Source organism: Ambystoma mexicanum, chromosome 7q (genome assembly GCF_040938575.1).
Source record: "Ambystoma mexicanum isolate Mex_15411 chromosome 7q, UKY_AmexF1_1, whole genome shotgun sequence".
Classification (NCBI taxonomy): domain Eukaryota; kingdom Metazoa; phylum Chordata; class Amphibia; order Caudata; family Ambystomatidae; genus Ambystoma; species Ambystoma mexicanum.
The window spans coordinates 1,028,882,998-1,028,908,992 of NC_090941.1; the positions used below are offsets into that span (position 1 = coordinate 1,028,882,998).

Below are 25,995 nucleotides of genomic sequence, written 5' to 3' on the forward strand. Positions count from 1 at the left end.
AGTACTGGAATGGTGGCAAATCTGGGTCATTTTCTATTGCTCTGTACACATTATTTGGACATTTGTAGGGATTTTTTAAATAATTATTTTAAAGATAATGTTAGGTTTTATCGAGATGCACACTTTTTTAATAATGAATTACAATGGCACTGTTTTTCTGTACAGCTCATATCATTTTGTTACAAGAGCTCTTTTGAGGCGGGCTATTGGTCTGCATAGTGTGAATTTTAGCTATTTTCCATCTCATCTAATTGTGTAGTCTCTGTGTGTTTTATTGAATTGTTTTATTGCTATATATTTGTTAATGTTATGTTAAAGGTTTTTTATATAGCGCACTATCACCAACTGTGTGGTCCCCTGGCGCTCTGGCAGATCTGTAAAGCAAGATGGTGAGTGGGTGGATGTTAGTGGGACTGAGCGGGAGAAAGGAGCAAGAGAGCTGTGATGTGCGGTTGGCAGCTTCAGTTCAGTTTACACCATTCGCTGAGCTAAGGTGTTATTTTCGGTTGGTAGCCGTCGTATGCTGTTTTGTGAGGCAACATATGTTTTTGTTGTTGTGGTTGTTGCAGTGTAGTGAAGTGCTTGCGGTTTGTTGTGCTGTAGAGATATGGTTGTGTTTTGTTCAGAGTTTGAGAGGTGTATGCAGAAGGGTGAATTTTTTTGTACGGTTGGCAAGTGGCCTCACTATCTAGTTGTGACGCTTGCTAATCCATTACAATTCTATCTAGATGTGACGCATGCTAATCTCCATTATTCTAACTAGATGTGATGCATGCTAATCTCCACATTATATCTAGATGTAACGCATGCTAATCTCCATTATTCTAACCAGATGTGATGCATGCTAATCTCCACATTGTATCTAGATGTCAGACATGCTAATCTGCACAATTCTAACTAGATGTGATGCATGCTAATATTCCACAATAATATCTAGATGTGACGCATGCTAATCTCCACATTATATCTGGATGTCAGACATGCTAATCTGCACAATTCTAACTAGATGTGATGCATGCTAATATTCCACAATAATATCTAGATGTGACGCATGCTAATCTCCATTATTCTAACCAGATGTGACGCATGCTAATCTCCACATTGTATCTAGATGTCAGACATGCTAATCTGCACAATTCTAACTAGATGTGATGCATGCTAATATTCCACAATAATATCTAGATGTGACGCATGCTAATCTCCACATTATATCTAGATGTCAGACATGCTAATCTGCACAATTCTAACTAGATGTGATGCATGCTAATATTCCACAATAATATCTAGATGTGACGCATGCTAATCTCCACATTATATCTAGATGTCAGACATGCTAATCTGCACAATTCTAACTAGATGTGATGCATGCTAATATTCCACAATAATATCTAGATGTAACGCATGCTAATCTCCATTATTCTAACCAGATGTGACGCATGCTAATCTCCACATTGTATCCAGATGTCAGACATGCTAATCTGCACAATTCTAACTAGATGTGATGCATGCTAATATTCCACAATAATATCTAGATGTGACGCATGCTAATCTCCACAATTCTGCCTACATGTCATGCATGCTAATCTCCACAATTCTGCCTACATTTCATGCATGCTAATCTCCACAATTCTGCCTAGATGTGACACATGCTAATCTCCACATTTATATCTAGATGTGACGCATGCTCATCTCCACAATTCTGCCTACATGTGGCACATGCTAATCTCCACAATAATATCTAGATGTGACACATGCTAATCTCCACAATTCTGCCTACATGTCATGCATGCTAATCTCCACAATTCTGCCTAGATGTGACACATGCTAATCTCCACATTTATATCTAGATGTGACACATGCTAATCTCCACAATTCTGCCTACATGTCATGCATGCTAATCTCCACAATTCTGCCTAGATGTGACACATGCTAATCTCCACATTTATATCTAGATGTGACGCATGCTCATCTCCACAATTCTGCCTACATGTCATGCATGCTAATCTCCACATTTATATCTAGATGTGACGCATGCTCATCTCCACAATTCTGCCTACATGTGGCACATGCTAATCTCCACAATTATATCTAGATGTGACATATGCTAATCTCCACAATTATATCTAGATGTGACATATGCTAATCTCCACAATTCTAACTAGAATTAATGGACAAATCTGATTACAATAAAGTATTAATTGAACATGTAGAGTCTGTTCTTTATACATGCTCAGAATTAATGTACAGCTTCTACATCTACATACAATGTACATGGACTTGTAGAGTATGTACATTACATTTACTCAAAATAAATGTACAGCTTCTGTACAATACAGATATGTAGAGTATATACATCAGACACACTCAGAATGATTAATTGATCAACTTTATTATGTTACGGTAACAATATAATTTTTATTATTTTTAGTCTTAACTCTTTTGTAAATAAAAAATACATATATATATATGTTGTTATTTAATCCATTTACTACATATTTCCAGTGGAGAGCTTCTAAACAATCTGCAGTGCCATCCCGTAAGGCTGGAGGGAAAAAACTATTCTCCTAATAGGTGCAGGTGTCAATGGGGATACAGATCAAATAAGAAGTGAAAATAAGGTGGGGTATATTGGATGCACCACTTGGATCACATGTTAAATTACACAGTAAAGTCCACATTGTACGGCCTAGTAAATAACATAGTGTTGCACAGTATTGTGCTGTGGGCCAAGCCTCTGAATATTAATGAACCACTTAGGGTCAGGCAACCCTTAAATGACATGGGCGGCAGTCAGACAATGACCTCTTCTCCATTAACCTAATTTACCCCTTTCCTGGATTATTATGTGTCTAGATATAGGTTTATAGGAGTGCCATCATTCAAGCTCCTTCAACATATGCCAGATCACCTTATCGAAGTAGGGTACATGCTGCAATGAAAGGCCATGATATGGCAATGTGGCATCAAGGTATTTCAATTGGTCTGTGTGGGAAGTCAGAGGTGGTACTTTTACTCAATCCACAGCCGTCCTATCACAACGGCTTCCCACATCTGGCGATAGGGTGAATGTATTACAAATTGAAGTGACCGGGTGACTAGTAAATGGTTTTAAGATGCCACCATGTTTGTGAGGCATAACTTTTATTGTGTCATATAGGTTGTGTAGATCCCCATATCCTGTATTCGTTTTGATTGTGTGTTCTTCTCCTACTGTTCCTGACAATGTGTGAATTTCTCTACATTTCCTATTGCTACGGCAGCGTATTCTGTGATCACTGCCTCACTTAGCCTTATCCAGCAGGGTTTTAAGCCCCCACACCCTGTTATCTGGTGACTGATTATCTCCTATCTTCTCATCTCCATCCAGGTTCATGTTCATTCTCATGATCATCCTCACCGCCTTCCTGTGTGGACTCAACAACATCTATGTAAACTACACCGGCTCGGATAAGTTGGGAAAGTATGTAACAGCTTTCTGTGTGTAGCCTAAACAGTATGATCAATGCTCATTTTCATACATCTCTAATGATGGGAAGATAGCTAGACCTGGGAGGACGTGCTTTAACCACAGTAACATTCTTGCTGTCTTTAGACTAGAATGGGAATTCTCTAGGTATGTGGTGGCTTCCTCTGGTGGCAAGAACAGAGTTATCCTGGTGGGAGGGGCAGAATATCATGCAAATAGGGCATAGGTCATTGATGGCAAGAAAAACCACTGAGGGCAAGTAAAGATGATTTATTTAGGGCTTTTTGTTGCACATATACCAAGCCTTGAATGACAAATCTTTAAAACAATAGATGTGGAACAAAGATTTGTTTAGTATATTTAAAAAATATGTTCTCCAAAAAATGTTGCCAATTATATGAAAAGGACAAAATTTACTTTTAATTAATTGCTGGAAAAAACCTGCAAAATGCAATTTTGCTGTAAATACACTGCAACCTGAAGGGTCACTTATAAAATGTGTGAAATAAACATATGCAGTACTTCTCGTACCATTTCATTTAGCAGAAAAACATGTTTTTGACATTTGTGGATTATTCAACAAAGTTCACTTCCATCAGTAAATCCCACCTCCACAGTAATTAAACACAATTTTTTCAACAATCTGCGGTTGGCAGAATCCTGAATTTCTGCAAAATTTCACACATTGGCCCTCATTACGACCCTGGCGGAAATCGCGGTGCAAAATGCACCATGGAGCACGGCGGAAAGCTGCCGATAGCGCCATGGGGGTCGGCGGATTTTCCGCCCCATTCCGACCTTGGCGGGGCGGTAAATCCCCATCCCCCATTTTACCCTTCCCCATTCCCATTTTTGCCCCATAGGGTATAATGGGAGTGGGGAAGGCGTTAATTACGCCACCTCAAAATACGGTGGCGTAATTAACGACAAGGTCCCGTAGCGCCATGGATTTCTCCGCCCGGAAAAACCAGGCGGAAAACGCTCCATGGCGCTACGGAAACTCGTAGTAGGGCGGACGGGTCCGCCGCGAATAACGCTGGCGTAAACCCACTCCGCCAGGGTCGTAATGAGGCCCATAGAATTAAAACTGCACTCATCCCCTTTTATCATATGATTGTGTTTTGTAACCAATACATATAGCCGTTTGTGTTTCTTTACAAAGATAGGGAACAATTTCTTTGGACAATTGAAACATTTGATATATTAGTTAAAAAGCTATCCGCACTTTCAGGGTCTATCACAGGATTCTGAAATGTGTTTCACGTGAACGAGACGGATAGTTTGATATTCACATATGTACGGGGAAGAGTGCGGAAACACAGCTTTACTTTCACGTATGCAGAATATTTTTTTAGCAATCTCTGCCATGTGCATGGTGGAGAGGTGGCCGCCATTTCAAAAATGGCATCCATCATTGCCCTACTGATTACAACAGATTGCACTGGTTTCTGCAGACACAGCAAAACTAGTCACACTCCATCATAACCAACATATTCTTGTGGCATCTGAATAATGACAACTGTCAGCATTATTATCTCATGCATGGCTGCAGGAACCCTGAACAGGAACTTTGTGTGCGTTTTCGGGGCAGGAAATACTCTTGACAGCATGGTAGTGGATGGGAATCGTAAAAAAGTAAGCACAGGCATGTTCTACATTTGATTAATTTCTGCACTATTCTAAAGGAGGGCTTTAATCACGGTTGGATTATAGAGTTTTGGGTATGGGAGCGAGAGAAGGAAAGAATAGGTGAGGAACAAGCAGGTGGCAAACATGAGATGCTAACGGTTGTTTTTTGGAAGAGTAGTGGCTTAAGTTAAGTTTGCACTAGCAACTTCACTTAACTTAACAGGGGTGTCTAAGAGGGAGAATAGCCCAGTTTGGTCAGTGGTCCAGATAAGGGGAGTTTTTCCTGAGAATCCTCTTAAATGGCCCTACCATTGTCGGTGGAAGTCTGGACATTTGTAGGGAGAGAAACATCTTCAACAGTTTAATATGGTCTTTTTGAGGGCACCAAAGACGATTTCTTGTTTGTCAAGTAGGCTGGTTATTTTGGTGGTTTGGCTTGCACCAGATTCATGCCTTTTAAAGATAACAGGGGAAATTAATGGTAGCCACTGAGTGAGATGAGTGAGATTTACAGTGTCAAACCATCTTGTTGTGATGATAATAGGGTCGGTGTCTTAAAAAGGAATATACTTTGGGCTACATTTCTGGTGCTGGGTTGGGATGAGGTAGTAATCGGCTAATTTAGTTAAAGGGTTTGTGGGTACACTGACAAATTCGCTGTAGGAGAAGAGGGTGTAGTTCCAGGGAAGGCTAGGGAAGATAGGGTGAACAGGAGTTATACATTCATATTCCTCATTTTATCTTTTTATAATTCCAATTGATCTTTTACAGCTTTAATGAGACTTTCCAGTTCCTGTTTTGGACCATGTTCCAGATGGTGGATCGAACGACTGTTGACATGAACCACTTCATGGTTGCAGAGTTTACTGGCCGGATCCTGTACGGGCTCTTCACAATTGTCATGGTCATCGTCCTACTTAACATGCTGATCGCTATGATCACCAACTCCTTCCAGAAGATTGAGGTCAGCCAAAGTACACTCAAATATTACTGAAATATGTGTAGGTGGTGACAGCGTACCTGTTGACACCTATTGCCATATGGTATTGTAGGGGTAGGCCACTAATCACCTTAACCCAAAGCTGTCCACCACCTAAGACGCGAATGCACGTTTAATACGTAAAGCAAGTTTATTGTACAATCGTCCAGGGAGGAGCTAGATGATGCTGTAGAGTCAAACTAACCCAAGTCTCGCTGAACCACATATGTTGACACATTATATACATTTTTGCAGCAGTTAAAACACTTTATTACAATCCACCCCCTACATGTGATTGGACAAGGCTCATACAACAGAAATCCAGTCTTTCTCCAATTCTCCCATTATCATTGGCCATTATAATCTTAACTGCCATATTTAGGTCATATGCATAGCACACTCCTTTTTAGGATTGGTTCGTGGTAGGTCATGACATCATCACACAATGAAACATTTACATACAAACATAATTCATTACAAGTCCCAGCTGGTCTGAGACCTCTTAATCCTAAATTTAATCTGTTTTCTGCAAGCTCCCATGCACTTAAAATAGATTACATCTGCTTTCGCGATACTGCCAAGCCATAATCCCCTGGCCAGTTTCTTTGCTGCCCATCTACTCGGTTAATCATTACTCCTCCTCTGGCCCCCAACCCTCCAGTACTGTATTTTCCCAGCCCCTTAAAATTCGCCTTGCAAATTCCTGACTGAAGAGTTTTAATAAATTTATACTCAGCACACTACATGTAGCTTTATAAAAACTCCCTACGTATCTCAGTGTGTATGCATGTTTAATAACTGTTGTCTCTTCTTCACAGGCCCCCTTCCTCACATGTGCGTTATAAAACTCTTCGCCGTCAAGTTTCGAACCACTTCGTAGCACACCATATTTTGGCATTTGTCTTTCTATGCGCATGCAAATCTAATATGCATCAACCTGAACACAAAGTAACACTAAAGTGACATGTCCCATTCACATTGAACTATACTGGATATATATGACATTGTAACATCGGGCCCATTTTGTTGCACCCCCCAGTCACAAATATGGTGTGCGCAAAATGAACCCCTCTTCATCGTTGGGACCCTTCCTGACCACCCCAAAAGTTTGTCCCATGTATGTGGTTATCCATAAACCTGTGTGCTCAGTGTCTTGATGAGGAACAGTTACTCAATCGGTTATGTTTTTGTATGGTGCAGCAGGATATGCATTTACCACAGTTATGAGTCTCAGTCCATTCAATAATGCTCAAACCTGTATGAAAGACATCCTGCAGAATGTACATCTCTGATTCTAATTGATTATCACTGCAACTGCTGTTCTACCACTGTCTGACAGGGCTTAAGAATACAAGCATTTAGTCCGGCAAACCATGAGAGAAGGGAAAAGGTGATAAAGACAAGAAATCATGCAGAACATTTGTTTTTTTAACCTCAAATTATTTTACTTTTGCATCCTTTGACAAAGACCCCTACCTAAACTAGGGGACCAGAATGGATTTGGTCAAAGGGGCTAGGGCCGCTGCAAGCTAGTAGATGCTAGACCCGGAAGAGGTATACATTGAATCCCCAGAAAACGCCAACTCTGCCCCTGTACTAATAGGGGGGGGGCAATTACAGGAGCACTCGCACACCTCCACCACTCTTACAGACTCAAATGACTACCAATGGGACAGTTACTGGAGCACCTACACACTCACTCCTACGGTACCTCATCGCTCCTAAGGTGGCAGTTTCCGAAACATTTACATCCATAGACCCCATACAGACAGCCATGGTGAACTGGGAGTGAAGGCGGAGTTAAGGATACCACTTTCCATCAGGTTGACCCCCCACTCCACCCTTAGAAAATGGTTCCAATTCTCTAGCAAGACCAAAGCACTCAGTGTAAGAAATAGAGAGTTCCCGTTTAAGGAGATAAACTTACACCACTAACTTCCCCCAGCAAGCAGGAATACATTGTGTCCTTTGGCACCAATGCAGAAGGAAACATTTCCAATTAGCACCCGGGGTGGGGGGCGCTAAAACCTCTGATCTCAGCACGCATTTCACAGAACCCGCTGGCTGCCTACCCTGCCTCGCAGCGCCATCTTAAACCCCCACCCTCCCGTTTTTTCTTTCATTTTTTTGTAACTATTCCCCAACTCCTCTCCCCTGCCCCTCTTAACTGTTTGTTGTAGCGTCTGCTGCCGCCACAACATTTTCACTGCCTCTCGCTTTTCCATGGTAATGGAAGAAGGGCGCGCATCCTGTTCAATGAATGAACATCCTTTTTTTTTAGCACACTTGGTTACCGCTTTGGTAATCGGGGTGCTAATGGCATTATGTACCCGTTCCACAGGCAACACCGGGGGGGTAAAGCCCCGGGCCCCTGTTAACAGGTCTCGCTTCACTCTGGCCGTTAACTGGGGCCGCCGGGCCATTATGCCACGGTGTTGCCCATGGAACGAGTGCATAATACCACATTATCAATGGTGTTATGCCTGTTAGTTTGGCTAGATGCATTTTCAGTGTTATTATGCATGTGGGCTGGATTATATGCAAGTTTAGTATAATTATGCAGGTCAGTTTGGCTATATGCATAATACTCTATACGATCTAGGTCTTCAACATTATCATGTAGGTAAGTTGTACTAACTTAACAGTTATACATGTTAGCTGTATCGAGGGAGGGGATAGCAGGATTTAGTCTTTGAAGAGAGCTAGGGTGAGGTAAAGCGGATTGATACCGCATTCCCTGATGATGATCGTCACCAATCACATAGGGGGATTCCTTCCCCATGTGATCCTCCCTCTGTGCACCACCCCCAGGGGGACTATTGTACTGTGGATGCACTGCTCTGGTCCCATGGGAAAGGTCTCCCCCAAGGGAACAAGAGACGACATCCTCAGATTCGCCACAATGGGGACTGCAGGCTTTGCCTTTGCATTGAAAGCTGATATCAAATTAAGCTAAGCATATTCCTGCAAGATTTATGGCAGAGCATCACTTCTAGTATCTGGGAAGTCTGTAGGGTAAATCAATGTCTGGAAAAGTACAGTGATAAGGTTTTCAGCAACGTCTGCCTCATTGCTTTGGTGATTCCCAACCAGTGACACCTTTATTAACTGGCTGATTAAGACTCTATACTAAGCACTGGCTTGGAGCCTCGTTCCTAGCAGAATAGTTTGTGACTTGTTTTATGAAACGATTTTACTTGGAAATCGTTCATGTTACTACAGGATTTTACCACAGTTCCTCTTTCTGTTCATTGTGACAGTCCTTTACGTGTAGTGATGCTTGAGTTGAGCAAAAACCAAGACGAAGTTCATGTGTCTAAATGATAATTTGTTACAGATGGCAACACTACCATGCGACACCTTAAGCTTCATGGCATGTCAGCCTTCCACCCTGACTCTACCCTAGGCTTCACTTATTCATGCAATAACAGCCTGTGTTTGGTTTTATGGAGCATCTGGATCTGCTCTGCTCTTCCTTCTAGGATGATGCTGACGTGGAGTGGAAATTTGCTCGATCGAAGCTGTACCTATCCTACTTTCGAGAAGGCCTTACGCTGCCCGTCCCGTTCAACATAATTCCTACCCCAAAGTCACTCTTCTACCTGCTCAGGTAAGACTGCCTTTTAATTATTTCCTCTTTGTTGTATTGTTTTGCTTGATTTTACATGCCTTGGCTTCATCAATACTGTGTTCCTTCAATGCCTGTGTGGGGGCTTCTTTGCATCGGTGAGCCAGTGGGCTGCAGACCTGAGCAGGCCAGGCTGCAGAAGAGCATTAGTTCACATTCCAGGGCAACACCAAGTTCATCACAATCAATTCATTTCTAAAATATATTTGGCTGAATTTATTCATAATATTATAAAATGTTTATAATGTGCTTTCTAACGGATTCCTCCGAATTGTTAGTGGTTTACAAATATTTTCCATGAGGGACCACCAAACTTGTTTTTTCCAGCCCTTTGACAATGCAGGGTTGTTCTTTTATTTCGATTTTCTCTGTCTCTTTTACCCCATATATTGTGGAAATCACTTCCCGCCCCTCCTACTTTATAGTTGCACCTAACCCTCCTACATGGTTAGTGAGTAGGGCAATTTGTAATTCGTTCATTTGTTGAAAGCTAGTTTTGCTCCTTTTCATACATTGTTTCTGTAACTACTGAACAAGGGGCTATACAATTTCGAGCATGTGTGTATGAAAATGTATAACAAATCAGTGACAGGCATGCCAAATTAAACATTGCCTTGGTGCTTACAAAAGAATATTCCTTTACTCTATACATACTATTCCTATATATAGCTGGCATGTACCTTTTAAGAGCAAGACTGTATATATTGTACACCAATAATCTGAAATAGATCAAATATTTTCCCAAAATGTGTGATTTTTGTGTGTTAAATTTGGCAGCTATTAGATAGCATGTAGCGAGAGAAGGCAGGGAGCAAATTATCGTAATAGTTTTATGTGACCCACCGACTTCTTTGTGTTCGCATAGCTGCTTAGAAACCAGAGACCATAACCGTCATTTTATTAACATGGTAAATGCAGTGTGAAGAGCCCGAATGCTTCTTCGTGTCGGGTTTTTCACAAGGGATTCTCCTGTTGATCTGAAAGTGGATCACAGGATTGCAGAGTGAGCACAGATCATGGGAATTCACTGCTGCCAGGGACCAGGCTGAAGCCACCAACCTCAATTCACACAGAACACTGTAGTAAAATAAGCATGATTTCACTTTTTCAGAGGCGTGTTCCGATTCATTTGCTGCTACAATCCGAAGAAGAAGCAAGATTATCCTCCTATCCCATCCATTGTAAGTGTTCTCTTTCACAACTGTGCTATTTCCTCCAACGTCCTTAAACAAAGTCCAATGAGATTGTGCTATTCTTATCACCCTGACCTCTTGTTGACATGGCTAGCACCATGTTGGTGACCTTTGTTTCAGGATCCTACGTCACAGGGCTTCGGGTCTCTGACTATGTGCAGGAAGAGGGTGAAATTAATGATGCAAGGTTAACCTTGCATGGGACAACAGATGATGTTCGTGTATGCCTCTTGCGAGGAGGATTTGGGGTAAAGGATGGGTATTACCCAAGTTGACCGCAGATAATTTGCCCAAGGTCGATTTGACCGAATTTAGGAAGGTTTTTATTTTACTGCAAATTTATGTGGGCGGTGGGTTGGGGTTAATAAATAATATAAGGGGCTTTGGGGAGGGCTGCGGGGGTCTCCCCCCACATATATTTGCTGTCAAAATGACCAACAAAAAAAGATTCAGCCAAATTGGCCACAGGCAAATAAATTGGGTGTAACAACCCGAATCCAAAGAGGGCACACCTATCCACCTGTATGATCTCTAATGCAGACAATTCATTGTCCGTTCTTGTTTTTTTTTTTTTTTTTTTAATTGGTTAAACAAGGTTAAACCTTTAACATTCCTTTAACATTCCCTCCTCAAAGAGGTGGAAGCCCCCTAAATTAGGTTCAAGTTCAAATTCACTAAATGACCCCCCCTGGGCCAGAATCTCCAGTTGTTTGGGTGACATCCACCTCAGGCTCCCCCTCCTCCTGCTCCAGTTTTAAGGATTCAACAAATTTCAATGCGTCCAGAGTACGGCCCACTTTCTCAGCTGTGATGAGCCTTTCCCAGTACTCTTCTTCCTTCTCCTCCGAGAAAAGGCTCGTATAATGTCCCATGTACATCAGGCGTTTCAATACCAGGTTCGGACAAGTAAACATCACATGCCTTATAGTTTCCAGTTGGTCCTTCTTTCTGCAAAATCTGCAATATGCTAGTGATTTGTCAATTTGTCTTCTTCGCCACCTTATTTCTCTCGAGTGCCAGATGTTAAATCTACAGCGCATAAGCAGATCTCGGTAGTGCTATGAGGGAAATTACATCAAATATGGAGGTAGCATGTTCAGAGCTTTGCGTTCCCAGATGACATTATGACATAGGTCTCGTGATAATTTCTTTTCCTGTGTTTCCTCCTAGTCTTTTTCCCGATTTGTTCTTTTAGCCTTTTCTGGGTTATTTTTCAGGGTGTCTTCAGAGATCGCCAGGTATTTTAAAGTAGCTTCACATCTCATTTTCCAGTCTTGGAGAATTGTATCACTACTGAAAACCCCTGGCTTTGCTAGGATTTAAATGGCAAAGGTGGATTGTCCAAAATACACTTTCTATAAAGAGATAGTGATTTCCACGTCGTGATTGAAGTGATGGATTGCAGTCTTAGTTCCGATCTTATAAGTTCCAAGGGTTGCGAATTTGGAAGGCGCAAGATCTTTTGCCAGAAATAGGCTTCGCATAGGTTCCAGACCTCCCATTTTAGGGCTATAAGGGCCTCGGCTCCATATGTAATGACGGCCACTACCTTTTGCTTATAGAAGGTTGTAATCGGCAACAGAGAACATTTTCCATATCTACGATGTAGAAGTAGACCTTGATTAACCAGACTTTTTAGTTTTTCTCTGATCAGGGTATAATGGGCCTGCTCATTGCAGTTCCTATTAATTCTTACCCCGAGGTAGATCGTGGTATCCACTACTGCCAGTTTTTCTTTTTCCAATGACCAAGTCTGAATTTTCCCTGCTAGTTTCTTTCAGCGGGTTGATTTCATAGTCAAAATCATGGATTTTTTTGCATTTATTTTCATGTCATTGGCTTTAAGATAGTCATTGAAAGCCTCAATCCTGCGCTGAAGACCTATCGGCGTCTGATCTATAAACACCGCGTCATCCGCATATAGCATCCATGGTATCTCTATGCCATTTACCTTCGGTGGGAAGGCCCGGATCTGATCTTGTGAAGACTTCATGTCAGCCATATAGAGTATAAAGAGAAAAGGGGGGAGGGCACATCCATGCTTGATACCTCGGGTTGTCTTGATCCGCCTTGATAGTCCTCCATTTGCAGTAATTTGAACCTGGATTGAGGTATCAGTATACAGTGCCTGGATTGCCTCCAATAGGTCCACAGGGCATCCCCAATTCCTCAATTTTGCCCACGCCTGTTCGAGATCTATAAACGCCAAGTAGATCGTTGTTTTTCCTTTTAGGGCCTTTGCTTTTAATATATTGATCAGGAACAGGTTGAGGCAAGTGTCCACTCCACTCACAAAAGCAGTTTGTCTCTCGTCCAAAATTCCGGCTTGAGCTGACCAGTTCTTTAAATCCCTTAAGAGCATGGAGGCGAAAAGCTTGCCAATGGAGTCTAGTAGCGCAATCGGCCTGTAATTTCTTGGATTACCGCAGTCACCTTTTTTAAAAATAGGCACGATGTAGGCCTCCGTCCACGTAGTTGGAATTTGGTTGATTCTCGCTACTTGTTTGAAAAGCGCGTATATTAGGTCAGACCAGCCTTCCACGTTTTCTTTCAACAACTTGTTGGCAACGCCGTCCGGACCGGCAGCCCTAGAAGAGCTTAATTTTTTGATGAGTATTTGAATGTCTTCTCTATCGAAGTTCAATGCCCAGGCAGCGTTTCCTATTCTTTTCTCAACTACGTTTTCCTCGTTCTTCCCTTTGAACAGGGCAGTATAGTGGTCGAACCAATTTTTCTCAGAGACTTGGTTGATACCTATGGCCGATTGATTTGAATCTCTGTTGTTAATTAGATCCCAGGTACTTTTCGTATTATTTGTTGCTGAGGCTGCCATCATTTGTTCCGCGTCCCTGAGTTCTTTGGTATCTGGTTGATCGCAGCCAATTCTTGTAGGTTTGTCGGCATTTTCTTTCCAGTTCACATTTCTCTAGGCTGTGTGTCCTTTTTATACGCCTGAGGTCAGCTCTGTATAGTTTTCGTCTGGCGACTACAAGTTCATTAAAGGCGTGTTTCACTCTGACCTGCTTCAGTTTAGATGAATCGTACTTGATCTCATAAGCTTTAAACAGTCATTTATAGTCGACCACCTCCTCGCCCTTTTCTACGGCTTCCTTGAAATCTTGCGCCAGTGTTGGTATAATCTGATCTTTGAGTCGCAGCCTGTTTCTTCCCCACGATATCTCTGTTTCCATCACTTTTTCTCCCTTTGAGAAAGCTCTTGAATCCCATGCAAGCTCAGTTTCCAAAAGAGAGTGGTCACTATTAGCTTGCTTGATGACTCGAAATGATTTTATCCAGACAAGCGTATCTCTTCCCACAAAACAATAGTCCAGGCATGCTCTTAATTTTCCACTATGCCAAGTGTCGGCCCCCATGAGGTCGCCATTTGTTTGGCTGTTTAACATCATCATATCCCGTATGCCCATTTCCTTCATCCATTGGCTTTCTTTTCCTGAAAGATTTTCAATCTCTTTAATTTGGCCCCCTTTGTCTAGGAGCTTGATGTTTAAATCACCATTCAACAGTATTAGCTGATCTTCTTCCTCCGTCATGGACTTGTCAATGGCATTCGTGATAGGTTTTAAATATGACCCTGGGTTTGGCATATTTTCCCTCCAATATGTATTAATCAATAGCAATTTGGCCATCTCCTCCTGATTTTCTGTTGTAGAGGCTATTTTCAATATTTGAACGTAAGGATTTGGAACTTCATGCTTGAGTATTTGCAAGTGGCTATCAATTTTTTTTAATACCAAAAGGCCTGCAAACGGTCGGCCTTTCAGTCCCTTTTTTGCCGGATTGAAGTAAACTTCATATCCTTCACATATTGGAGGTTCCCACAGCCATGATTCTTGGATGCAAATGAGATCATATTTGGCCAAGAAAGAGCTTTCCTTTGAGAACAGATGATGAAATCCTCTAGTATTCCATGAGGCACAGCGAACGGATCCATTTCCAACTTCCTTATTCTATTGTTTTTTTTTTAGTTGTGACCGTTTGCCATAGAAGGCCAATCGTTTGTTTTGTTTTCAGGTTTGTTTTCATTTGTTTTACCCTTTCTTGGGTTTTGTGAATTATCCACCGTAAACCTCAAAGTTTTTAGTTTTTCAACATTTTCTTTGTTGATGTATAAATGGTTTTCGGGAGTTTTATTTCCTTCTTTTTCGTTTTCTTGTGGAATCTTCCTCTTCTTTTCATCCTTTTCTTGACCATTTTTTTCTCTCTTTTTTCCCATAGATTTTTCTTCAATGCAGGATGAGACCTCATTATTAGCACGTCTTCTATCCTTTGGTGATGTTTTAGTACTATCTGGCTTGATGTCATCCTCTAATTCCGTCAACGGAAAGCCCTTTTTTCTTAGGATGTCAGTAGCCTCCAGAAATTTCTGCTTGATGTCATTTGAATTAAGATGCAATATAACTTGGTCCATTCTCTGTTCTCTTGAGAATTCCACAACTTTAATATCCTCAGTAGATATCATACGTAGGGCTGACGTTTGGTTACAAAGCGAGACTACATAGCTCCTATTGAGCAAAGCCCTTCATGGTCCATTGGATGTCGTCTCTAATTTCAAATAGCATCCTTTTGATGGAGCTTTCCTCGAAGGAGGGACAAGCGCTTTTTTTCCTTTCTTGATCTCCTTTGTTTCTTTGATTCTGTTTTTGCCATCCTGTTTTAGTTGAAAACGTTCAAGTTGAAACCGTACCCTCCTTTCTTTGGTAGCTAGCTCCTGTCTTTTTTGTTCTAAGGTTTTGAAGTTAGCAGGATTGTCATCAGCCTCATTGACCTCGTCCCTTTCCGATGAGTCAGGCCGGCTCCTTGTCTCCTTTGTGATCTTAGGCAGGACATCTCGTTGGGGTTTCTTGCGATCAGAGGGATTTGGGCTCCTCTCCACCATCTCCCAGTTGTCCATAGTTTTCCATTCTGATGGGCTGATGCTTTCGCACTCTTCGTCCTCCCTATTTTCCTCCATAATGTCAATCAGGTCACTTAGATCTTCTTGTTGGTCTGACTCATCCCCTTTATCCTCCAAGAAGGGAGGAGGGTTTTTTCCCCCTCCCATGTCCTTTGCATTCTCGTCCTCCGAAATGTTCGTGTCTTCCATTACCAGTTCTCTCCTCGGCTTCTTTGCCTGTTGGAGGATTTCTCTTCTTGGGGGCGTTCTTAGATTCCTTAAGAATGCCCAGGAACCATTTATCTTCCGTTTTAAACCTTCATTTTTTGTTTTTTTACCATTATCATTTGGTTTTTTCTTCTGCTCATTTACCTTTTCTGAGGACAGGTCCTTGGATGTCCCACCACTAAAGATAGCGAAATTAGATTTTTCGAATTGAATTTTTGAGTGACGATTTCCCACCCCCTTACAACCGGGAGAGATCAAAATAACCTCTTCAGTCATTAACTCAGTTTGCAAGGGTTGGGTTGGTTTATTTTGACTCAATTTCATGGGGCCTTTCCCTTGACACGGATTTTCATCCAGGCGTACCTCATCTTTTTTCTGTTTGCATTAATATCGCATCCACTTGCAATCTTCCAGGACCGCCTCCATCAATAAGGACTTATCATTAGCATCTCTTCTTGCCAGATCAGTGAGGCGATGTTGCCATGTATGGGATTTTTCGGCTTCTTTGTCCATTCGTACATTCAAATTCCGCAGGGACAATTCCGTTTGTATATTTGCCTCTTTTATTTGTATATTGGTAGTAGTCATCTCTTTCACAGAGTCATTTATCATCTCATACAATTTTAGGTATGGTGCCAGTGTGATATTTAATGAGGTCATGATCACTTGCTGGAGGTGTTCCATATCCTTTTCTCTACCAATTTGGTAAGCGTCTTTAATTAGATGTATAATTTGATCTTTCATAAAGATCTCAGAACACTGATTTCGGTCATCCGACAAGGGCGTCTGAGTCATTTTCGTTATCAGTTGAGGTTCTACAAATTGTCCAAGTGGTTTTGAACTTGACGGTCTGTCTTCGAGGCATAGATTTCTCCTCTCAATTAGAGATCTTTGTGACAAGTTCATTGACCTGAAATCTCTCTGGGTTTTTGTTGCAAAGACCTCGGCCCCCACAGCCTCAACCTCCAGGGAGCTTATAAGCGAGAAACTCCTCCTTTTTTCTCTTTCTATTTTCCCTGTCAAGAGAGTGAGGTCTTGCATAATTTTGTTAGCTAAGCTTGAATTACTCAAGTTAGCTGATGGCAACATTGTATTTCCTTCGGTGCCTGTAGTTTTTGATGGAGTTTTACTTCCGAAATCCAACAGGGTTTTCTTTTCTAGTCTGGCCTTTGGAGGGAACGTCCCCTTAGGGTAGGGCGTCGCCAGTAGATCCTTGTGTACGTTCCGAGAAGAAAATTCTCGGTCAGTTAGGTCATTTGAGAGCAGGACATTAGCCCCCAACTGGGTATTTTTTTGGGGGATCTTTTCCTTGGGCCACTGACATCTGTAATCTTCCCTGTATGGCTGGAAGATATCGCTTGTTGTTGTGGTTTTCTCCATGGCTCTTAGATGTTGACTTTTATTTTCTATTTCCTTATTGGGATCCTGCAGGGCTTTCTCCCATAATTCTGAGTCATTTGTGTCCCACTGGTCCTCCTTTTCCCAAACAGTCTCAATCAGTAGAGATCTGTTTGTGGTTTCCTTTAAGGTCAGGGTAGGGGAGTTCAATGCCACAGCCAGACTAGAATTTTCACCCACCATGCCCTTGCACATGTCCGCTCTAGGTGTAGTTCCATAGTTGACTAAGTCATTAGTCAGCATGTTTACGGAATCATTTCCCCTTCTTGGGGAAATTAAAGATGGGATCGGACAACACGAGTCTCTCCCAGCATCAAGGTTGCTAGGTGGATCTAGTATTTCCGTCGTCTTTTCAAGGCTCAGATTGACCAGGAGAACTTGGGCTTTCTCGAATAACACCCCTACTGTCTGGTTTTGTTCGACTATACTTTTTTGTTTATCTCCTATGGGCGCAGTATTGATCGTTTGGCTGGAATCTCCTTCACCAGTAATAAGATCTAACTTCTTGACCTGATCGGTACCCTCCTCATGCAAGCTTGGTGTTTCAAGGGGTGGAGGGAATTGACTCACGGGCTCTTCGAGAGTGGAAACTGTACAGGCCATAGGTTGAACAGGTGATTTTGGAGCTAACCGCACAGGGTCTTCATTAACCAAACTCGACATTTGGGGTTTTTCGCTACCCGTATCAGTCGCATTGGCCCCCACAGATAAGCTTTTACGCTTCTTAGTACAGAAGGGTAAGCGAGATTGTTTCAGCATCAGCATTGTTTGTGCACGCTCCGGACTTCCATTCACTTCCGGGAGTGATGCAAATCTTTGCCTTACCTGAAGGCGAGTTCGCACAGCTGTTCCTGATGCATCCGTATGTACAGCAGCAGGTTTCATCCTGTAGTGCAGCTCCTCAGTACAAGCTTTATTTCCTCAGTCCTCAGCTCAGCCTCTCATGGCTGCTGGCTATGCAGAATATTACTATCACAGCGAGCAGCCCAGCAGCCAAACAGCACAACAGCAGGATAATCCGTGGATTCGATGCCCTTTGCGCGCTCGGGCTTAGCGCCGCAAGGGTGCTTGGGAAGTCTCTTTATAGCACTTCCTGGAGGCGGCGCCCGTGACAGGGGGCGGGAAGGGGGCGAGCCAACGCAGCGCTACGGCGCTCTTTTCCTTTCTCACTCCGTCAATGTCAATTGCAATGCGCAGCACCTCGCTCTCCTCCCACTGCAAACAGCTGATGGCAAGCTGATGATGGGAATGTAGATGCAGCCACAGCACAACAGCAGGATAATCCGTGGATTCGATGCCCTTTACGCGCTCGGGCTTAGCGCCGCAAGGGTGCTTGGGAAGTCTCTTTATAGCACTTCCTGGAGGCGGTGCCCGTGACAGGGGGCGGGGCCAACTCAGCGCTACGGCGCTCTTTTCCTTTCTCATTCCGTCAATGTCAATTGCAATGCGCAGCACCTCGCTCTCCTCCCACTGCAAACAGCTGATGGCAAGCTGATGGTGGGAATGTAGATGCAGCCACAGCACAACAGCAGGATAATCCATGGATTCGATGGTTTTTGCCCGTTCTCTCCTGCTTCTCTTCCTCCTACACCTAATTCTATGAGTGGCAATGTTAACTGGGGCAGGATAGTCTCACTCTTAAGAAGGAGACGTATAGGATGTAACTAGCCACGTGGGAACAATTGAAGGCCACAGACTAATATATTTAGTGCATGTTTTGCTATTTCCTGTTACTTGTCCTTTTGCAACAGCTTACCTCCCTTCATATTTCTAAACCTTTCATTTTGATTACTTTTCTGCACACGAGTCCAGCACCTGACTATCAATTTTACTTTGACTTTTAATTTGCTTACCATCAATGATCAATCGCTAATTCTGGTATATGAAGTTCAGGAATGTTTCAGTACAGCCGCATTTTAAATCCACAGCGGAGTAAACATGCATACCTCTCAATCCTTCTAAGCCTGGTTTACTTCTATACTTTAATCTGCACGCAATTTACTTCGTAAATCCAAACACATGTGTAAGAAAAAGTTTTTTTTACGCTCAACTGGTATCCACGGGGACGCCCTTATGCCCTGGTTGCCGGATTCACCCTGGACCCTTCCCGATTCCAGATGGTGCCTTCTATGGAGGTCGGGCCTGAAAACACAGGAGGACTGGACTTAGGAACAGATTTCTTTTTCTTCCCCCCGCTCCCTGGATTCGATCTGATGGCCCACTCCTCACCTTGTTGTGATGTCTGGCATGCCCTCCATCCTGCCTTCTGTACAGGGGTGCGTAGGTTTCTGCGGGTTTGAGAGACCGAGTTAACTTCACTGGTGCTAACCCATTCAAGTGTCTTTAAGGAGGTAAGTCTGGTTAAAGCAATTTTAAAATGTCCTTGCTTTCCTTTCTTGCTATTAATGTCTTTTCCTTATTTATTCCCCCTTAGGTGCACGGAGGTTCAGTGGATGCGCAGCTTGGATCGGGCTCCTACCCGGATGATGGATGCAGGAGCGATTGATGAATGGTAGGTTAAGAGTGAAGTGCGGCGTGGTAATGTCTTCTTTTGCTAACCTGTGTTATTTATTCCTTTTCAGGTCGCGATGGTCTTTCTGGGTGTGTGAAGATTTCCGGAATGGAGCCGGCCAAGAAATGCCCAGCCAGGTGAGGCTCTCGTGATTACTGCCGTAAATTCCGTGAGTAACCTGTTTTAACGTTGTCCTTCTTTCTCTCTCCCTCCAGGTGCTTCGTTCTGTTGCGTGCGTGATGTCCCGGTGATGCTGCCGACTGGATGAAAGACTGCGAGCTGCAGGAAGACGGATACTCGACGGATTGGAAGCTGCAGGTAAGCAGCGACTGCTAATGATGTTCTTTTGTCTCCTCTGCAGGTCTGCTGTTCAAGGATCAGCGGATTCTGGTCTCTGGACACGATGAGCGTCACGCTGCTGGCTGCAGAATAACACGAAGCACGTTCTGCAACTTGGGTGTGGTTTATATAGCCCTCTAGTAAAGTAGTCCAGGTAAAGTAGTCCGGGCTACCACACCCAAAACACTGCACCGCACAGTCTGGTTCTAGGAACTAGGCTGTGTGGGTGCCTCCATGTGGGCTGCAGGCCTCCAATGAAAAGTAGTCCCTTCAAGACTGTGGCCCAATCTGAACATGAGCCTGGCACCAAAGGCGCCAGGACTGACTCTAGGAGAGTCCATAAGGATAGTGCAAGGCCCTTGGGGCCCTAAATGAACCCTGAGTTTTAACCTTACCTGGCATGTGACCATGCCAGTGGGGTTTTGGGTCACAGGTCGTGACAGCTTTCTCCTGATCTCTGTACTTTTTCCTCTCTCCACTCTTCCTAGGATCACAATCTATTTTTCCTTAACATCTTTACTTTCAACACCTGACCAATAATGAATATGTGCACCTCATTGAGTATTCTCCATTCTTAATTCTTTATTTTCCCCTCAACCTCCTGATTCTACTTTTTCCACCTCTTTCTCAGTTTAAGACTTTGCTAATTTTGTTCACCTTTAAAATGTATAATCTTCGCTCGTCCTCTTTTCCCTTCTCCACTTTGCTTTCCTCCTCTACTGATTCCACAACTTCTCTGTCTCTTTTTTTCCTGGTCTCTTCCCCTGGTACTTTCACAGACTCTTTCAAACATGCTACAATCATTTGCATTTTTGAAAACCCTTCTTTGGATCTAAATTTCCCTGCTGAATTTAATTGCATCTCACCAATGCTTCTTCAATGGGTTGTTTACAACCAGCTCTGCTTACGTTTGCTCCAATCTTCTCCTCGCCAATCTGGATTTCGTCCCTATTGTCACTCTGCTGTGACAGCTCTTCTATCAGTCGTTAATTGACTCCCATCTGCACACCACACTAAACATTCTGCCATTCTTATTCTGCTTGATCTGTTGCCCACTTTTAATACTGTGATCAATCTATTCTTTTTGCCACTCTATACCTCTCTTGTTATGTCTTTTCCAGTCCCATTTATTGAGTTTTATGGGCTTTTTCCCCATACTTACCTCTCTGCCTTTTTGTTTACCAGGGCTCTGTGCTTGGACCACTCCCATCATCTTTCTCTATCACACCTCATACTGCCATAATTCGTTCCTTCAGTTTTACCTCTCACTTCTACGCTGATGATACACAAATCTTTATATCTTAGTCCTCTGACTCTCTTCACACTATTTCCGAGTGCCTTCTGTGACAGCTCACAGGATTCAGTCACTTCTCCCCAGGGCTAGCCCTTCCCTGTGAGGCTAGGGATGTGAGTTCGTAGAAGCAAGTGGGACCTCACCAGGAGAGACTCCCCCCCTTGGGGACAAGGACTCCAGTTTTCGAAGGGGAACTCTCTAAGTTACTCACCCACAACCCACCAGCAACAACTATAACACGAAGAAGACAAGAAGAACAAACTACTGTGTTTTATTGTGGTGTAGAACCATTGCTCAATTATGAGGATAAAGACTCTGATAATACTGAGAGGAAGAAGAATACCAGAGTGATACAGACCACTCAGGCAACAAAGAGAAAGGACTGTTCGGCTCTGCCGGGGAAGTCCCAGCAATACGCCATAAAAACAGAAGGTGTCATCTTAGGTGAAGAGAAAGCCCAGGAGTTTCAGATCAGTTGTGCTTTGAGAGACAGAGCGAGAGAGAGAGAGAGAGAGAGAGAGAGAGAGAGAGAGAGAGAGACGCAGAACATTTAAACCTGGGTGACAGCTAGCATGTGAAGGAGACACAAGCAAAACTGGAAGCAGGAGATTCTAGGAAAGGGAACCCCAAGGAAGCTATTATTCCTTGAGTGGTGGCGTAACTGAGAGTCGTTACTGAGAGTCGTTGGACTGTACAGTCCAACAATAACGCAGAGACCACGTCCCTGTGCTAGAGAGAGAGAGTGAGGTGAAGAGAAGCAACGTCATCCTGATGACGCAAGAAATACTTCCCGTCCTATTCCTCCCTTCTCCTGGTTTAGTCTCTGATTGACAGTTCTTTCTCAAGGTCGTGCCAAGAAAATACCTCTCTTCTCCTAGTCCAATCTGACTGTATTCTTCAGCCTACAAAGTGCCTGACACAGTTCCTTCAAAGGTATTCACTGTTCAGTTAGTCTGACCTGGTGTCAAGAAAGAGTCCTTTCTCTTCTGGTTCAGACTGCCACTGTCATGAGGAAATGCCCTTGGGATGCAATATTCAACTTGTTCATGGTTAGTGGCCTTCTGGCTGCCACTGCGATGAGGAAACTCTCCTCTGATGCACTCTTTACTTGGTTTTGAGTCAGTGGTCTTATGACTGCCACTGCAATGAGGAATGAGGAAACTCTCCTCTGATGCACTCTTCACTTGGTTGTGGGTCAGTGGTTTTATGACTGCCACTGCAATGGAAAACTCTCCTCTGATGCACTCTTCACTTGATTTTGGGTCAGTGGTGTTATGACTGTCACTGCCATGAGAAAGTCTTCCCCTAAGGCACAGTTCACTTTGTTTAGGTCCCCGACCCTTACCTTCTGGGGCTGGCTTGTATGTCTCTGGCTCCTCCTGGGACGGGAGTTGGTCTTGTTCCCATTTCCTGCAGCCTTCTGCTTCTTTGCTGTCTCTGCGGCGGCTCGTAAGATCTTGGCTCCTACAGTCTTGGCACTGTTGATGGACTGAATGGTCCACCTCCTCCTGGAGGTTGTGCCGCTGCCCCACCTGCTTTCAGCTGGGCCCACCACGGCAGGACCTGACAGAGACACCTTCCGCTTCCCTATCGCGTCTTCTGCCTTCTGGTCTTCACTGTCTCTACCTTCCTGCGCCATACAGCTTCCTCCCTCAGTGTTGCTCTGGGGCTTGCTTAACCAGCTTGACAGAAAGGTATGTCCATAGGCAGATCGGCCAGGACTCCCCCCATCAACCCCTTGGACTTCGCAATGGCGACCGCCCGCATTACAACCTTAAAGGCCTCCCATAAAGTACCAGCCGACTTAACACTCCCTGTATTCACCTCAAAGTAAGCAGTTATCTCCTCCCTCATATCCTCTCGGAAGACTGGATCCTTGAGCGCTTCCGCCCTAAGGCACCATGTTGGAATGCGCGCTCGTGGGGGGTAAAGCTGCCATCGCAAGACCAGGGGCGAGTGGTCCGAGAGGACTCTCGCCCTGTAGTCTATCTGGTCGCACTCCGCGACAACGTCCGGAGTGACGAAGAAGTAATCCAGCCTCGTGTGCAGTTGATGCGGGGACGAATAATGCGAGTATTGCCTCACGCCAGGGTGACTCGCTCTCCAAACATCTACCAGGCCAAAGTCCGCCAGCAACGTCTGCAATACTCTAGCCGCCGGGCTGGGCTTGGCTATCTTGTCGTCCGACCTATCCACCCTGGGGTTCAGAACACAATTGAAGTCCCCGCCCCAAATCACTGTGCCCCCCATCCCATCGCTAAGTCTCGTGCACAGCGTCCTAAAGTATGTCGCCGTGTCCTGGTTGGGAGCATAAGTGTTTATAATACACACTACTTTGTTCTCCACAAGCCCCCTTACCATGACCAGCCTCCCATCAGACTCCACAACCTCCCCAAGCCGCTTAAATGGGACATGTGGTGCCACCCAAACCTGCACACCTCTAGCATAGGCAGAATATGTAGATCCCACTACTGTCCCCTTCCACTTCCTTCCCACTAGTTCCAATTTTTCCCGTGTCAGATGCGTCTCCTGTAACAAGGCCACATCTATCTTTTGCCTCTTCAGGTACAACATGACCTTGTTTCGCTTTAGGTAGCTGTTAAGCCCTCTAACGTTCCACGTTAGCATCCTAAGGTCCCCCATGGTCTATCAGTAGCTCCCACCTCCCTTCCAGGGATTCCCGCCTCCCCCCCACCTCGCAGACACCCATTCCCAGTTCCACCCCCAGGCTCATATAAAAACTAACACACCCCACACCCCTAACCCAACCAACTGCCCAGCTCCATCCCTGGATCTCAGGCATCTCCGTGTTCGGTTCTCTCTGGAAACCCAAGCAGAGAACCCGACGGGGTGTCACCCCACTAGCAGTGACTAACCTAAACTCAAACTGGGGTACAAAGAACGGCCCCTGGAGGCTCCACTCCCTCGCATTCGTATCCGTGCACGCGGACCATGTTTCCAACACCTAACGCGTACACGTTCTCACACAAAGTCACAGACTATATTCCAGTCCCAATGTTCATAGCCCAACCGGGCCCGCAGCGTCACTTATCTCGTCCCGTTCCAACAGCCGTCCGAACATCTGGCTCCTGAGGGCAGTTTTGCGCATCCAGCCACTCCATGGCATCCTCCGGAGTGACAAAAAACAGCATCTTGCCCTTAAAGAGAACCTTCAGTTTGGCCGGGTAGAGTAACATGTATTTATACCCAGCCTCCCGCAATCACCTCTTAACCGCTCCAAAGTTCATGCGACTGCGCTGTACCTGCAGGGTATAATCGGGGTAAGCAGTTATGGTCGCCTCTCCTCGTCGTATAGTGCCCCCCTTGCGAAAGTATTCCAGGATCCTTTCCCGGTCCCGGTAATTGAGGATCTTGGCGATCACAGGCCTGGGCGGATTTCCCGGCGGTGGCCTCCTAGTCAAGGCCCTGTGCGCTCTCTCCACCGCAAACCCCTGCGACAGGGTGCCCCCCGTGATCTCCTGCAGCAACAAGTTTTCAATAAACTCCGTGGGACTTTGGCCACAATGCGGACGTTGTTTCTCCGGGCGCGTCCTTCCGCCTCCTCAGCCCTACTCTCCAAGTTACCCACACGTTGCACCAAGGCATGGAGATCACGCTTGTGCGCGGCGCAGTCCGCCGCGGTAGGGCCCATCTCCTTCTCCAAGGTCTCTGTGCGCTCTGCCAGGGCTCGCACAGCGTGCCTTAGGAGGTTCACGTCCTCCTGCACCGCCCCAACCTGTAGTTCCATCGCGGTTTTCAGTTCAGCCACTGCGAGCTGGAGCTTGGTCTCCCACGTCGCTTTCAGGTCCGCGATCGCAGCAAGGACCTCTTGGTTCGCACCCCCGATGGCCATCTCCTTGGCCTGAGCCTTCTCCTTGCTCCTGGCTCCGTCTGGGCCGGGCGGCGTCTTGGCGTATTCGTCAAGCGTGGGCTGTTTGTTCTTTGCTCTCAGGAGCTTGTTCGACATGTCTCCCGTCAGAAGGGCCACGCTCAGGTCCAAGGCAGGGAGGCGATGTGCCCACTCACCCCAATTCCGTCTTGGGGATCTTTTGTTCTCCGGCTCACCCGACCATCTTCGCGACTGTTGTTGTCCACCGCTGTCCCAAGGTGGGCCGGGTTGCGCTGCACCCTTCGTAACGCCCCGAGGGCGCACGTGCGTTGTGGAAACCGCCACTGGGGTCCCGATCCCCCACTCCTTTGTCCCCTAGTCAAGCGGCGGCGGCCATTTTCTCATCCGTCGAGGTCTCGCCTCCAATTCTTCACCCGGCCTCTAATCACACTTCCGCAGTGCGGACCCGGATAAAAATGTATCCACACGTGCAGCCGAACTTCATGTATGCAGTCAGCACCTTCTCAGCCGAATCGTTTCGGTTCTTGCACGGTTTTCAGTCGGATAATGTACGGATCTGCGGGAGCCCCCGTACAGACGCGTCTT

General features: G+C 44.7%; 1 protein-coding gene across 1 annotated transcript in view; it reads left to right on the top strand.

Annotated features, from left to right (window-relative positions):
* LOC138528107 (short transient receptor potential channel 2-like) overlaps positions 1–25,995 on the top strand; it is a 236,174-nt gene that overhangs the window by 197,303 nt on the left and 12,876 nt on the right. Inside the window, exons 8-11 of the mRNA XM_069639559.1 lie at positions 3,368–3,460; positions 5,867–6,059; positions 9,557–9,684; positions 10,814–10,883. Of these exons, the coding sequence (XP_069495660.1) occupies positions 3,368–3,460; positions 5,867–6,059; positions 9,557–9,684; positions 10,814–10,883 (484 nt within the window). The remainder of the gene's footprint in view (positions 1–3,367; positions 3,461–5,866; positions 6,060–9,556; positions 9,685–10,813; positions 10,884–25,995) is intronic.